Raw genomic sequence first — 15,969 nt, forward strand, 5'->3', positions numbered from 1 at the left:
CATGTACAACGCCATCTCTCTGCTGCTGTTAGAAGCCAGGATGCATTTGCTTAGAACCAGAGTTCAGACAAAGTAACTTTACAAAAGCCACTTCAAACTGATTATTGACAATTATTGTAAAAATGCCAATCATTAAAGCTGTGGATCGACTCAGTTCGCTCAGTGTGACATTAAATAAACGAGAGCAGATTGTGATCTTCAGAAAAATCCTCGGCCACGCCTTCATCAGTCTGTTTTTACGTTAATCATGTGACCTCTTTCTTCTCCGATGCCTCGTTCTTGCAGCGAACTACTGCTCGTTTCATTTACCGAGTAGGAAGTTAAGCTAAACAAGTTCACCGCTGAACGTTTATTGTGATCGGAGTGTCAGAAACAGTTCTGTGTAGAATTTCCCGCTGCCTGTAATCACAGCTTCACTCTGCCAGTTTCTGTGGGCTCCGAACCAGCAAGTGTGTGGAGCAGTGAGATCATCCTCCACACACACACACACACACACACACACACACACACACACACACACACACACACACACACACACACTCACACACACGCAGAGCTGCTTCAGATTCTTTCCAAATTAAATTCTGTCAGTTTTATCTGTAGGGGAAACTCAGAAAGTGAAAGATCCAAACTGAATCCAAGAAATGTCTTTCTAGTTTCACACTGATCGCACAACCGACCATAGACTGTCTATGAGAAGTGGACCAAGTCATTGTGACGTCACCCATTGGTTTGTGGACTACAGTTTTGAAGCCTTGACGTCGCCATCTTGGTTTCTGGCCAACTCCTTTTTTTGCAACTAGAAGTGACACAAGTGGATGGAGCTAAATACGACTGAACGCTAAATAAGATATTTTAGGCGACCCAAAATGTTTCAATTAACTTCCATGACCTGAAAACACACTACCTCCATACACACTTACACTGAGAAAAGGACTTTTTTTCACTTTCAGTTCACCCCATAGTTTCTGGGTAATGAAGTATTTATACCTTAAAATAATGAGTGTGAATTGGATGTTTAAAAACAACAAATTAGTACAAAGATTCACCTGCAGAGGAACAAAAATACCTTTGTGATCCGTCGGACACCTCGCTGCCAACACTCGTTAATTTCCCATCATGCTCTCCTCTATGCTTAAAGCCTGACCTTCCTGGTCATGCCTCTGAAGCTGAATCTTTTTCTGAGGAAATGTCCCGACACGACACACACGTTCTCGCTAACGAGGCTCGTTAGGAGACGAGGTTAACGGAACCTCGCACGCTCCGGCTGGGAAGTAATTAACACGATCAGCGGAGGAAGACGTCGAGGCCGGAGGACGGGCGCGGTCAGCTGACCCGTCTAGGTAGCACAACGTCAGGCCTCAACGGTTTTGGCGTTTTACTTATTTTAAAGTTATGCTAAAAGTTTAACGTTACAGAGTTATACTAATAACTTATTAACTTATTTAAGCGGAACCATTTTTGATTACTAAACCTAGCAATGTAGTTTAGTGACATTTTTGTTTTGTGTCAAATTTCAACGTTAACCACTTGTGTTTAAAACTGCAGGAAATACGTTTCCCTCGAAATGTATTTGAGAACCCAGTTTAGTTTTAAGGGAACATCCTTCTTATGGACATGTAATGAGCTAGGAAGTCCACTATTTAGGAAAAGAAAAACAGTTAAAGAGTTGTGATTAAGTTTTTGGGTTGTCTGGAGATTAATATGTTGATTTAAAGCTATAAATCTTTTGTTTTTGGCACGATTTATAGGAAAATCATGGTGGTTTTAACAAAGTATACCTGGATAATAAACTCGGTCTTCTGAAATGTTCTCTTTGGTCATTTGTGGATCAGGATTGGTCCTGTGATCATCTCTCCTGTTGGTTTCCTGATAGTTAAATCATTCAAATAAACTTTATTTATAAAGCACAAACACAAGAGTTGAGCAATGGAACGAGGGGAAATTCAATCAGTCAAACTCGTCTACTGATAAAAGATGGAAGCTGAAAATAAAAGAAAGATTAACTTCGAGGTGAGATTTCATCGTGTCCTCAATCATTTCCCGTCTTTTTTGTCGTTTTATGAATGATAAACTATTTTTCTGGAACACATCCACACCCACTTATGTTCGTAATGTGCTTTTCTACTTCTCAGGGTCACAACAGTGCGATAAAAGAAACAACAACCTAAAAAGAGATGTTTGAAACTTTAGATAAAAAACATTGCGCTGCTGTATTTCAGGTTGCTGTCGTTTTTCATTCCACGATAAACAGAAGCGTCAGATTTCATTTGACTGCTGAAATTGTCTCATTGTTTCCTCCTTCCAAAGCCCTCCGTCGGCTCGGAGGCTTTGTCTGGGAGCCAGCAGAGATTTGGCGAGATGCGAGGCGTTATTTAACATGGCCGATGCCAAAGTACCTCCAATACAGTAACAGGCAGGCAGATAGACAGACAGCCCAAGGGCACTGCTGGGAACAAAAAAAGGAAAAACTCAGCGTTTCATTGTGTGAAGAAACCCACAAATCTCTTTCTTTGTGGCTCGTATCTTTTATCATTTTTTTTCTAATTACCATTCCGCGTTAATGCCGTAATTATTCCAAGTGTCACAACATTAGTCAACTTAAATTGAAGCGTAATGAGGCAACAGACAGAAGCCGAATTACAGAACTGGCGAATTCATAGTTTTGACTGTTTGCACAAATGAGGTCTTCCCTTTTTTGATAATTATGTCTGAAGTGAGAGATTCATTTTGAGTTCCATCGCAGTCTCAGACTCAAAGAATGAAGTTTATTTACCGTACGCCTTCTCTGAGCCTCACTGTGATGAATTATGAACAATCCATGACTCCTCTAATTGTTCACAGCCTTTTTTTAAATATTCAAAAAGGTCCCGAAAAATCTAACAAAAACTCTGAAGTGGCCGCTGATCTCAGGTGACTCAATATATATCTAACCGACTCTTTGAGGATTGTCTTCCACACGTGTATTATCTCTCATTTGTTCTGTAGATTATTTAAATGCTCACTTGATTGTCAGCGTGTGATGGCGAGCGTTTTCTGCGAGGGAGTCTGTTTTTTTTCACTCTCTGGAGGGCAAAAAGGCTAGTGTTAATCATGACGGAGCAGAGCGAGAGAGGAATTAAAACTAATGAAGCCCTGAGAGACCAGCCTGCTCGCTTCACACCCGACACTGTCTGTCTTTGTCTCAGCTCGCTGTGGACCGTCGGCGTCTCGGGGGGATCATATGTCTGTTTCACTGTCTTTCTGGAACCTACAAGGAGGCATTCAGGGGGTGTACGCAATATCAGGAACACAGTGCAGTCGAAGTCGATTGTTTCAGTATAAATTACACCTTTTGAAAGTCTTCTAATGTTCAGGTTTGCTCATAGATTGCTCAAGAAGTGGACTTAGTCATTGAGGGTCCCCTATTGGTTTGTGGACTACAGTTTTGAAGCCTCGAGTGAATTTGGCCGTCGCCATGTTGGTTTTTGCAACCAAACTCTGAATAAGAGATTTTTAGCCGACCAAAATGTAACAATTAACTTTGTGAAAAGGTTTAAGTTTGAAGACAAAAACACGGAAAACTCGTAGACCGTACAACCCTGTGATACCGACCTGTCAATCAGTGTGTAGCCCCGCCCTAAAGCATCCCCTGCTTTATGGTCTGTTTGACTCTAAATGGAGCATCATTTACTAAATGAACATCATGCTGTATTGAAGAAGACTTGAAACTAGAGATTGAGACCATAAACTCATGTTTACAATGTTTACTGAGGGAATAAATCAAGAGAGAAGTAGAGTCATTTTCTCATAGACTTCTATACAACCAGAGGAGTCGCCCCCTGGTGGACAGGAGAGAGAATGCAGCTTTAAGACAGTTCAGTGTTATGGAATTAAAACCATTTTGGTGTTATAGTTACATATTCTTTGTTCATTTAAATGGTATTACATCTGCTCACCTGGTCTTCCTTTTTCACAGTTCACCTGTGCAACGGGACGTTCCACAAACACCTTCAGGACCTGTTCGTCCCCCTGGTGGTGCGCTACATCGACCTGATGGAGTCGTCCATCGCTCAGTCCATCCACCGCGGCTTCGAGCAGGAGACCTGGCATTCTGTCAAGTAAGAGTCCACCAACCAAGTTCTGGTGTAAATGGTGGGTAATTTAATTTCCGACCCAGTTTGTCAGTATGATTACTTTAACGTGTTTATGTGTTTTACAGAGGAATAAAAGGCACCACAACAAGATACAAAATAAACGGTACAACAATATAAAAAGACATACGAATAGGATTTAAAAGAGTAGAATAGAAGATACCAATTAAATAATGTGCAGACTCAGTGGGTTTGAAGTCAGGTATCATTATAAAAACATCAGTTAACAAATAAGAATCTAAGAACTCTTAGTGGCATTCAATTTTAGCCACTTTAGCCAATTCTTGTGATTCGACCAGATGCGTAACTGTTAATTTCAGAAGTGGATCTCTGCTCTGCTTAAAATACACACCTAGTATATTTTTGACAGAGCCGACTGTCGTTGCACAGAGCAGATAAAGCCGGGCAGCAGGTTGAACGGCTAAAGCAGCCGGTCAAATTATCAAAATAAACACCCTTTGCAGACTCCAGATGGTATCACATCACTGCAGCTACATCATCTGCATTTTGTTCTTAGCTGGACTTTATTATTCCTTAGCTGGAATAATAAAAATGAACAATATTTGAGAGTGGGACAGGCAAGCCGATCGGTTTACGAAGAGCTCACGGTGTGGTACGCAGCAAGAAAATGTTGTGAGCAAAACACATAAAGTTGAACATATTTTCATATTTTTTTATCTCCATGACCATTTGAATTGTTTATTTTAGTGATAAATTGATTTTGTGTTTTTTTCCGAGTTGTGTCTTTCTGATATAATTCTCCCCTCGTCCTCTGAGTGAGCTCGGTCAGCTCCATCTCTCATTGTCAGCTGCATGAATGTGATAGAAATAATAAAAAAACAAACAAAGAGCAGACCAAACGCTGCACAGGACAAAAGGATGCAGAGCTGAATGTAAAACTCCGACAGCAAGGACACGCTGCAGTCAGGAACGACGCTCTGAGAGCTGCACTCTGAAGCCAAACACACCTGAAGTGAAAGGAAACGCAAAGAATGGAAGAGAGCAGTGACTTTTCTGTCTTTTAATGGTTTTGCTATTGATGAATTAGAACAGAACAAGTGGCTGCTATTATATGTTACTATTCTTCTCTCTGTGTGTGTGTGTGTGTGTGTGTGTGTGTGTGTGTGTGTGTGTGTGTGTGTGTGTGTGTGTGTGTGCGTGCGCTGTGGTTACTGTCTCTATTTCTTCTCTTTCATTCTTTTAACATTTTTCCGTCTCCGCCATCCATCGACCTCTCGCTGACTCCCACTCGGCAGGTCGTTAACTAACAACCTAGCGAGCGTTCCTCTTCCCAAAGTGCCCAGCCTTCCTCTCACGCTGCCACAGATGCCCAGCTTCTCAGCACCGGCCTGGATGGGACCGCTGTGTGAGAACACGTATGTATGAGGGGATGGTGGACCGGACTACAGGTCTTCACACAGCCTGAGAATTTTATAATCGAGAATAATCCAAGATGGTATCCAATAAAAGACACCCAGACCTGAACTCTAAGACTATAGGATTGTTGATGTGCTGCCTCCAGCTCTGAACCCTGAAAGTCATGTGGTATAATAACTAGCATGATATAGAGGAGGTCCACTGAGGGTGGGTGGGAGATTTGGTGGATGGGTCAAACAAACACAGGACTTCTCTGCTATCGTGTCCCGTGTGAAAAGCAAAAGTCAACATTGAGTTTACGCTTGTTCAGTAAGGGCGGATTTTATTTATTAAGGCTAGTTTGTTTTTTATGGTTGTTATGTTACATTGTTACGTTACCCTGTTTCGTTCCTATGTTCCTTCTCGTTGTTACATTACATTGTTGCGTTCCCTTGTTACGTGACGTTGTTACGTTACGTTGTTATGTTACGTTGTTATGTTACGTTGTTATGTTACGTTGTTACGTTACGTTGTTATGTTACGTTGTTACGTTACGTTGTTACGTTACGTTGTTACGTTACGTTGTTACGTTACGTTGTTATGTTACGTTGTTACGTTTTTGTTATGTTGTTACGTTGTTACGTTACGTTGTTACGTTACGTTGTTATGTTACGTTGTGTTACGTTATGTTGCGTTGTTTTGTTATGTTGTTACTTTACGTTGTTATGTTACGTTGTTACATTAAGTTGTTACGTAGTTACGTTAGGTTGTTATGTTAGGTTGTTATGTTAGGTTGTTATGTTAGGTTGTTATGTTAGGTTGTTACGTTACATTGTTATATTGTTTTGTTGCGTTGTTTTGTTATGTTGTTACTTTACGTTGTTACATTGTTACGTTATTACATTGTTACGTTATTACATTGTTACGTTGTTACATTGTTACGTTACGTTGTTAAGATACGTTGTTAAGTTACGTTACGTTGTTACGTTACGTTGTTACGTTACGTTAAGTTACGTTAAGTTACGTTACGTTTGTTACGTTACGTTGTTATGTTACGTTGTTACGTTACGTTGTTACGTTGTTACGTTACGTTGTTAAGTTACGTTGTTACGTTGTTACGTTACGTTGTTACGTTACGTTGTTACGTTACGTTGTTACGTTACGTTGTTACGTTACGTTATAAATCATCATTATAAGTCATTTTCTCATAGACTTCACTCTGTGGAACTGGAGGTTGCCGGCTGACACATTCAAGTCCGACATTTGCTGCATTTACATATGCTGCGTAAACATGTAGTCCTTTTAGTATTTACCACCAAAGATTTGTAGTCAGATTTGAAAAAGCGGAGAAGAAAGTGTTGTTTTGTTTTCCGGGTCAGGTGTGTGTGAAGACTTCTGCATGTTTGTCAAAGAGTCACTAGAAATGAATTATTATGGCAAGAAACTTTTCTTCTTTTTCTTTTTCCTCGCCTCCGCATGAAGTCCTACTCAAGTTTTACCGTTTTACTTTACTAAGTCCTTCCACAGAAACTGTGCGATGCCGCTGAGTCCGACTCTCTGACAGCGAGCTGGAGAGCATGCAGAATTATTCCCGTCTGTGGGAGCCGGGCTCTAAATTGTTTCTGTGACACTGTGGCTCTTTTGTCAGTGTGGCGCCGCCTGCATGCATCTTGTGACGCGCTGTGCATGCTGCGATGTAAGGAATATCAGTGTAATAATAACACAAATCCTCAATTTTCTATTGCAGCTTGCATGGCATACATCTACCTGACATCTTGTAAGTGGAGAGAAGTTTATTTAGTTAAACCCGCCTGCTTCTTTTATACTGTAAATGTCCCTTTGGCTCAAATCATAGCAAACAAAACAATGAAGATTTACACTGTCTTATGCTTAGGACAACACAGTTTTCTTCCATCCATATAGGCAACATTCTTAGCAACATTTAAAAAAAACACATGTCTCTCCCATAATCAGGACATAGTAGTGATGTATGAAGAGCATCTACATCCTCATCTGAGTTGAAGTCATTAACTGCCAAATGCTGCCAACGCTCGACCAGGAGGCTGGTGGCGTTTCCTTAAAAAGGCTCCTCGTTCCGACTCCCCCAGCCTTCCCCCCCACCACCACACAGACCACACTGTTCCTCCTCTACCTCACTTCGCTTGGCCCTCCTCGATCCAATGAAATAATAAAAAAAAGAATATAAAAAAAAAAGCTGGCACTTCATTAGCGAGCACAGACGGGCGAGTGGGATCGGCCCGTCCCCCGGGGAGGGGGGGGCGGAGCGCGCTCAGAGAAGAGCACCACTAATTAGACATGAGGGGGATAGCCGCCGAGCGTCTAATTGCACCGCGGACTCAGCCCAAAGCGTTTATTCCTGTGCGCCACTTGTTAAGGTAACAGTCTTTTAAAGGCGAAGTGAGAAAAGTGAGGGAGTGAGTGGAGCTTGTTTGAACCCCCCCTCCACTCATTCTAGCCGGGGCGCTGTACACTTGGATGTCGGTGGATCGAGGCGTTGCCATGTGTTGCTGTGTAACCTGTGCACAGGGGAGAAGGCGTGGAGACGTCCATCTGTCTCACTGCTCTGCACCAAAACCACCAAAAACCTGTTGAAGATCCTGAATACACTCAGTGTGATGCATTTACTGACACCACTGGTTGTACGAAACACCAGTGAGGATCCAACCAGTTTGTGCACATTTAATACAAATCAGGAACATTTGTGCCTTTTAATTTTTTAGTTCTTAGATTTGTTTTCTTCCTTTCTTCTTTGAAAGATCAGTTTGGTGTAGATCAATAAACAGTCCACAACGTGTGTTAAATTATGTTTAAGACTCACGTTGTAAGAAAAGGTGTAATTGATTCAAAACGACTGCATTCCATGTAGGTAGACTTGTTCCAGCGTGTAGATTTTCTTCTTGCTGGCTCGCTTACTGGGTTTACTGGGACAACTATTGGAACTGAGCCATCGGTACTGAAAGTAGCCCGTCAGCTATTTAATGCAAGTCAGCATCATATGCGGCTTCAGTTTTAGAGAACAAAGCATCGACGAGTCTCTCCCTCCATAATGCACAGTAATGCTTTTCATAAGTTAATACATAAAAATGTAGCTCCAAAATGTAAACAAATATTCAAAGATATACATTTTAAGCAACTTTCATTAAAAGTAATCGGAAAGAAGACATTTTACTTTCCTGGGAAAAGTCCAGAACCAAAAGTGAAAGTAAAGGTGAGAATAAAGCACATTGTACCAAGTTAAAATGGATTTACAACACTTTAGAAAAGTTAGAAAAAGTAGTTAAAAGCCCAATCAGCATTACAAGTAAAGTAGACACTGTTTATACTCTTTGTATTACATCTCTCTACTACACCTGGAAAGAAATACTATGAGCAGTATATTACAAGACTCATAGTGAAGACTATCAGTGTGGAAATCTTTAGAAAGAATTCGACAAATTTACCAAAATAAGAGTTTGGTGGAAAAGCCGACGCCTCCGTGTTGTCGTTGTCGTCTTTGTGACGTTCACTCAGTAACCCTCTCCATCACTTCCTGCAGTAACGGCTCGGCCACCTCGGAGGACTTGTTCTGGAAGCTGGATGCTCTGCAGATGTTCGTGATGGACCTACACTGGCCGGAGCCCGAGTTCGCCGAACATCTGGAGCAGAGACTCAAGCTGATGGCCAGCGACATGATGGAGGCCTGTGTCAAGAGGTCAGACTGAGGGGTCGCCGCAGCTGGATCAGGACCTCTGGGTTCACATCTGTCCGGATCCTTCTCACTCTTTCTCTCTCTTATTGTACCACACATCTACCAACGTGAATCCCTTTTTTTATACTATGAAGATAGAATACAACCCAGTAAATACACACAACTGTCCCTCTGTAAGCTCAAGTAGAAATATGAGAAGCTCAGAAAAATAACCTGCTTTTGAGAAGCTTTCTATGAAGATGTTTCAGTTATTGGAATCATTCTTAAGTATTGTATTGACTTAAAAATTACAAATACATTTTTTTTTTGTAATTCAACAAAAACATTCACAAATATTTGTCGCAGTTTCTAGAAAATACGTTAAATTTCAATCATTTTTAAGCAACAACAATTATTTAAAAAAATACTATTTTGTGTTTTTCCCCACAGAACAAAATCTGCATTTGATTCCAAAATGGCCAAAGCGGGTAGGTCGACGGACTTCAGGGTGGCGCTGTCGGTCTGCACCATGTTCAACGTGCTGATGGACGCCAAGAAGCAGTGCGCCAAACTATGCGTGCTGGACACCGGTCAGGAGGTGAGCTACCGGTCACATGACTGACCTTTATCACCTCTCATGTTCCAGTTTGACTTTTAGCTGAAGGTTTTAACCCAAAGTGGAAAAGATCACTGCTGTCAGAAGTCACACAAACGTCTCCATCTGAATATTTGAAATTCAGATATGAATGACTTGCACTGAAGAATATCTGAAACCAAAAGTAAACGTCGACTTAACACTTGTTACCTAACGTGTCACGCATAGTTACGTAAAAAAGTCAGATGAGGGCAGTTGTAATTTATTTACGGTTGTTAAATTGTAACAATAACATTTTACATCATGTTTTGTTGTAAGTTGTCACGTTACATTGTTACGTTACATTGTGACGTTACTTTGTGACCTTACGTTGTGACGTTACGTTGTGACGTTACGTTGTGACCTTACGTTGTGACGTTACGTTGTGACCTTTGTGACCTGTTGTGACGTTACGTTGTGACGTTACGTTGTGACCTTACGTTGTGACGTTACGTTGTGACGTTACGTTGTGACCTTACGTTGTGACCTTACGTTGTGACGTTACGTTGTGACGTTACGTTGTGACGTTACGTTGTGACCTTACGTTGTGACGTTACGTTGTGACGTTACGTTGTTACCTTACGTTGTGACGTTACGTTGTTACCTTACGTTGTGACGTTACGTTGTGACGTTACGTTGTTACCTTACGTTGTGACGTTACGTTGTGACGTTACATTGTTACCTTACTTTGTCATGTTACGTATTCATGTTACATCTTTCATTACATTTTAAATCAACTTGTTTCATTATCACTTTAGGATGTTGCATTATGTTATAACGTTAGGTTGTTCAATTATTTAAACATCAAACCACAATCTTTTCTCTAAACTTAACAAAGTAGCTTTGCTGCCTAAACCTAACCAATCGTTTCACAACCTTAACCAAGTTTTCCTAAATAGAATTAAGTCGTTTTGATGTCCTCATTTACACCTGTGCTTTTCCCACTTTGACAAGTCAAAAAGTCTGCTGTGAAAAAGGCAACTCAACTTGCCAATTATTATTTAATCAATCCATCACAGACAACGATGTTTTAATGTCTAAATCCTGTGATCTTTGGACGACGTAGCTGTTATCAGCTATTCTTGGTTCAGAAATGTTGACATATAACGTATCCGTGGTTTGCAGAAACCCACAATGCCAATTTTTTTCCTCTCTACTGGTTTGTAACAAACCAACAGTCTTGCAGGCTAACCCTTTACCGATGACAAACTCCATGCAGCCACTAACCAGCCGAGGCTACGAGAGCACATCTGCTCATCTCTGATTGGTGCTTTAAGAGAAAGGTTTGGTGCTGAATATGTTTAGTTGGTCACCGAGATTGAACTAAAACTTCTCCTTGTGGATTTACTTCACCTTTGTGATTTAATCCCTTTATTTGCAGCAATTACATTGAAATGAACTGATTGTGATCTGAAATCATAAATTCTGGTGTCACCAGACCTGATCTCGGTTTTATCCTTGCTAGTTTCACACTATTACCCATTTTGAGGAATAATTTGAACGAGGAGAAACTGGAACAAGAACATTGGCAGAATGATTTTTCTTGTTTGTAGATAAAATGAGTCTTGGCTGAATATCAGACTAAATCACTTAAGACGGTTTATTTCTCCAGTTTGCATCTCACAGATCACCATCAGAGACTTGTTCCTCGCTGAGTGAAAGCGTATCAGCTTCTAAACAAACCCTCAGTCGTCTTTTATTTCCAGCCTCACACTCAATTGTCAGATCAGCCACTGAAACGCGACAGATCCCTCCAAACATCCAGCGCAGTGGCGTGTTCAGGTGTGTTTGTGTTCACTTCAAGCGTCAAAATGCTCTTCTCGAGCTGTTAAATGGACGGCCGTGAAGTCTGTGTGAGGCGGCGGCCTTGGCGTTCGCTGAGAGCGAAACCCTTTTGGCCGCAGACAGTCTTGACAGAGAGCTAAGCTCGCCGCTCTGTTGACCTTCAGCTTCCTCTCCTCTCCGGCTCGCAACGAGCCATCGCCGATCGACAAACACAGTCTGTCCATTTATGGCTGCTGACACTCACTGAGTACCTGCCTGCAGAAGGACACTCTGTAAACCAGCTTTATACTCACAAACAGCCTCCATACAGACCAGCTGGAGTGATATACTGGCATGTTTTAACAGGCTTTAAAACTGAAAATGAAAAATACCAAAAGAAATAGAATAAAAAAGAAATGTGCATCAGGAGGAATCTTTCAATTAGTTCAAATGGGCTGTAATTAAACTTTCAAATCACTCCAACCTTTATGTATTATTATTGTGTCAAAATTTCAACCATTCGTATTTTCACTTCAAAGATGACACAGCGTAGCTTACAGTTCGAAGATGATAGAGAAACAACAGAACTTCCTAGGGAGGTATATCAGCACGGAATGTGTCGTTGACAATAAAAAACGACAGTATGTGGGCTGTAGGAGATTTAGAGAGTGTAGACCAATGGAGCCAATTTGAGCAGCAGTCGCTCTCCACTTAAACACGACTGCGTTACGTCATGGTGCATTCAGGTTTCCCTCATGAACTCTTAAAAAACTTAAGCTGTTGATATAATAACCCTCCTGCATCTTTTTTGTAGACGTTTGATCCCAATTGATTGTTAAAATAAGTATTTTTTTATATGTTAAATAAATTATTTAAATTTCAGCATAGAGTGTGGTACCTTCTCCATGTAGCTCCTCCTTTATAGGGGAGAAGTTTTAAATGTCTCCAACGGTTGTCAGGACAAAAAACCAATGATCTGTTGACGCCATTGTTGAACGATGGCCTAGCCGTCAAAAATGTGATCGAATCGTGACCTTAAAATCAGAAAGTAAAACTCTAATGGTGGATTTGTTGAATCGTGACACTCCCACTAGTTGCAGCTTGTGAACTTTAATTACGTGCATAAATCTACATCTAGAGATCAGATCCTAACATGACCCGACAAGATAGTGATACTTTACATCTTGAATTGAGACATAAACTTACAGATTACATTACATTACATTACATTACAGTCATTTAGCAGACGCTTTTATCCAAAGCGACTTACAGGAAGTGTATTCAACATAGGTATTCAAGAGAACTACTAGTCACCAGAAGTCATCAGTGCATCTCCTTTCTTAAACAAGCATCTCAAAGCATAAACCAGAGCAAAAGTATAGTGCAGAGGCAAATTACTACGAAAACAATAAGTGCTACAAACTAATATGAATACAATAAGTGCAGCGAACTGATACGAATACAATAAGTGCTACGAGGAAGGCTCAGGGTGGTCCTTCATGAAGAGGTGAGTTTTCAGCCTGCGTCTAAAGATGGGCAGCGGCTCTGCTGTCCTGGCGTCAGTGGGGAGTTCATTCCACCACTGTGAAAAAGTTCCTGATTACAGCAACAGCACAGACAACAGAATCAGCAACAAACACTAAAACTTAAGCAGGCTTGGTACAGTTAAGAGCAAATTATGAAAGCAAGAACAATCTACTTAGTCTATCCTAGCAGAATCAAGTAGTTCAGTATCCCTCCAGAAGTCAAATACACTGATCATTTTGTTACTGTTTACTTGAGAGAGACAAACTGATTACATGAAGTCCTTCTGGGTTTCCAAACACATTTGACATTCTTTCACTAAATTTTTTGTTTGGTTTGTCAGGCTGAACTTCATTTAACCTCCAAAACTCGGTATGAATAACCTCCATGATTAAATGATCTCAGGTGTTTACAAAAGGTGAAAAGCTTTTATTACTCGTCTGCTTGCTGCTCATTTTTAAATATTTGATTTTTACAGCCGACAATAGGATATACATTTAAAGTCACAGTGACTGAATGACGCGAAAATGTGTTGCAAATTCTCCCAATTACAATTGAAATGTTTGATTAAAAAGTCAAAACTGACAGAATTGGAAATTGGTTCTCATTTGAAAAAATCTAAATTAAGAAAATGTTTTTTATTCATGTCACTGCTGTGTTTTGAAAACTGATTGACTGACTGTTTTTGTCCTCTTTTTCTTGTCTCATGTCCTCCCTGTCCATGTGTCCTGCACGTCATTGTTTGAATCCAAGATTGACAAACAATGGGTAAGTTCCTCCATCGCCTCTCAGCCTTTAGTTTTTCCTGTCGAACTTCTCCACCTAAAGAAAAGTGTGGTAACACTTTATAATAAACACATAAAATAAATGTTACATTGATGGTTTCTGACAATATAGTTAATCGTTTTTCTAAATGTTAACAAACAATGAAAGGATGCTTAATCATGCCAAATAAATATTAGTGATATTAGTTATAATATATGTTATTTGATCATTAGTTTGTGTAACATGCAATATTCAGTTTATAAATAATACAATGTATCATAGCTGACAAGGGACGATAACAATTACATTTAGATTTTATAGGTAAACTATTAACAGTTTATTGTTGCGCATAATAATATTTTGTATACAAAAAAACACAAAAAAACCAATAAGTTTTTGTTAATGATTATAAAATTATTTGAAAAACATCTTTAAACCTTACATTAGACAGATGGACCAGAAGTATGGATAGATAGTATGAACTATCTATCTTTATAATTTACTATATGCCTCAACAAAGTATTTATTAACCATTTAAAAATATATATTATTATCATTTTAAACTCTTTAATGACCCTCAAAATACTGTTTATGGATGGTTTACAAACCAATTATTAACATTAACAAAGTGCATGCACATCTCCCAGCTCTCCTCATGCCCTGATCAGAGTCTGTTTTGCTTCTTGCTGAGTCACTCAGTAACAAACAAAGTGGCGCAAAAACGACTTTTTGGGAAGAAAATCCAAAAAGCTTCCCCAGGCTGATGAAACTCACAATTTAGGGGACAGGCTCACAAAGTAATACCACACAAAAGCAGCACTCCAGACCAATGCTGTCATATCGATCATTGACAGCAGATAAACTCAGCGTCATACATTTAAAACTACAGGTTACGGGACGTCAGAGTTTAATATGATTTTGGTTCTAATTCTTAAAGGCCGTCATTCCTTGAAACATGAGAAAATATATTATAGTTGATCATTCATCTGTTGTTCAAGACCCAACCCAAACTCCAACTTTTGTTTTCTCAGCCCCCGCAATTTCAATTTATTTCTGCATTTACTTATATGGTGCAACGGGCAGAACGGGCACTGGAAATTGGCAGTAGCTAAAAGAAAATTGTTGTGCTATTGTCTATGAATTTGTCTCTCCCCAAAAAAACATGATGAAGAACCTGTTTTTACTATGTTAAACCGTTTAAACTCGAGCTCAAAGCTACGCTTGCTAAATTATAATCTAAATTGCTGATGTACAACGAGATTGGTACGTCTATAACAAATAACAGCCTGGATTTAAACAGCATGGTCTCCTAGAAATGACGTTCCCATAGAACAAAACTGCATCAAATAGGATTCAAAGAAACTTGAAATGTTTCTTTTTTGAGGTATCACAAAAACCTTTAATCAGAGTCTGCTTACATCCAAATAGTGATAGATTGTTCAAACACAGGACTTTCACCCAGGAGACTGGTGTTAGTGTCCCGTTTGAAACCAAGAGTAACTTTATAACTTTAACGCAAACCATGATCTTTAACTGAATCTAAGTAGTTTTGTTGTCTGAACCTAAACGTTAATGAGAATGCAGTTTGGAAACAGCAAAAGCACCACCAGCGGGTACACATGTCTGGAAATGTTATATGAAACATCTACATTCAACCTATCCTTGGTTTGCACAAACCTACCATGCCAACATTTTATTTTAGTGACTGTGTTGACTGGTTAAAAAGTATATGATGTTTTAATTCAGCAGATTTCTTTCTATGCCGTCTTTCAACATCAGCAGACAACATTGATTTTCCATGAATGCGGTTCAGTTGATTCACGTCCGTGTTCACTTGCCAGTAGGCGTTGTGAATGAGGCCTCGTGATCTTTGACCCCTGACCAGCAGTCTGAAGGGCCTTGAATACGTCAGTCTGAACTTGATCCAGACCTTTTGGTGTGGTCAGTTTTCAGCCTTCGGGGGTGATAGTGCGTCGATCTGCGGCAAAGCTTTTGGCCGTTCTGACGACTCAGCACCAAATTCCACTGCCTTTTTTTTCTTCCAAATTTACCATCTTGGTTTTTTGGGGGGGGAACAACGGCGTCCAGATTTTCACCGCCTGCAG

At 40.1% G+C, this 15,969-nt stretch overlaps 1 protein-coding gene across 4 annotated transcripts in view; it reads left to right on the forward strand.

Moving 5' to 3' along the window:
* The window catches only part of cadps2 (Ca++-dependent secretion activator 2), a 165,363-nt gene that overhangs the window by 121,907 nt on the left and 27,487 nt on the right, over positions 1-15,969 (forward strand). For 2 of the 4 annotated variants that reach the window (XM_054619214.1, XM_054619215.1), the window contains exons 19-22: positions 3,959-4,100; positions 9,046-9,201; positions 9,628-9,775; positions 13,853-13,867. In XM_054619214.1, the coding sequence (XP_054475189.1) occupies positions 3,959-4,100; positions 9,046-9,201; positions 9,628-9,775; positions 13,853-13,867 (461 nt within the window). Of the gene's footprint in view, positions 1-3,958; positions 4,101-5,389; positions 5,510-9,045; positions 9,202-9,627; positions 9,776-13,852; positions 13,868-15,969 lie in introns of all 4 variants that reach the window. The other 2 variants (XM_054619217.1, XM_054619216.1) reach the window with 2 other exon arrangements.

Source organism: Anoplopoma fimbria, chromosome 19, assembly GCF_027596085.1.
Source record: "Anoplopoma fimbria isolate UVic2021 breed Golden Eagle Sablefish chromosome 19, Afim_UVic_2022, whole genome shotgun sequence".
Classification (NCBI taxonomy): Eukaryota; Metazoa; Chordata; class Actinopteri; order Perciformes; family Anoplopomatidae; genus Anoplopoma; species Anoplopoma fimbria.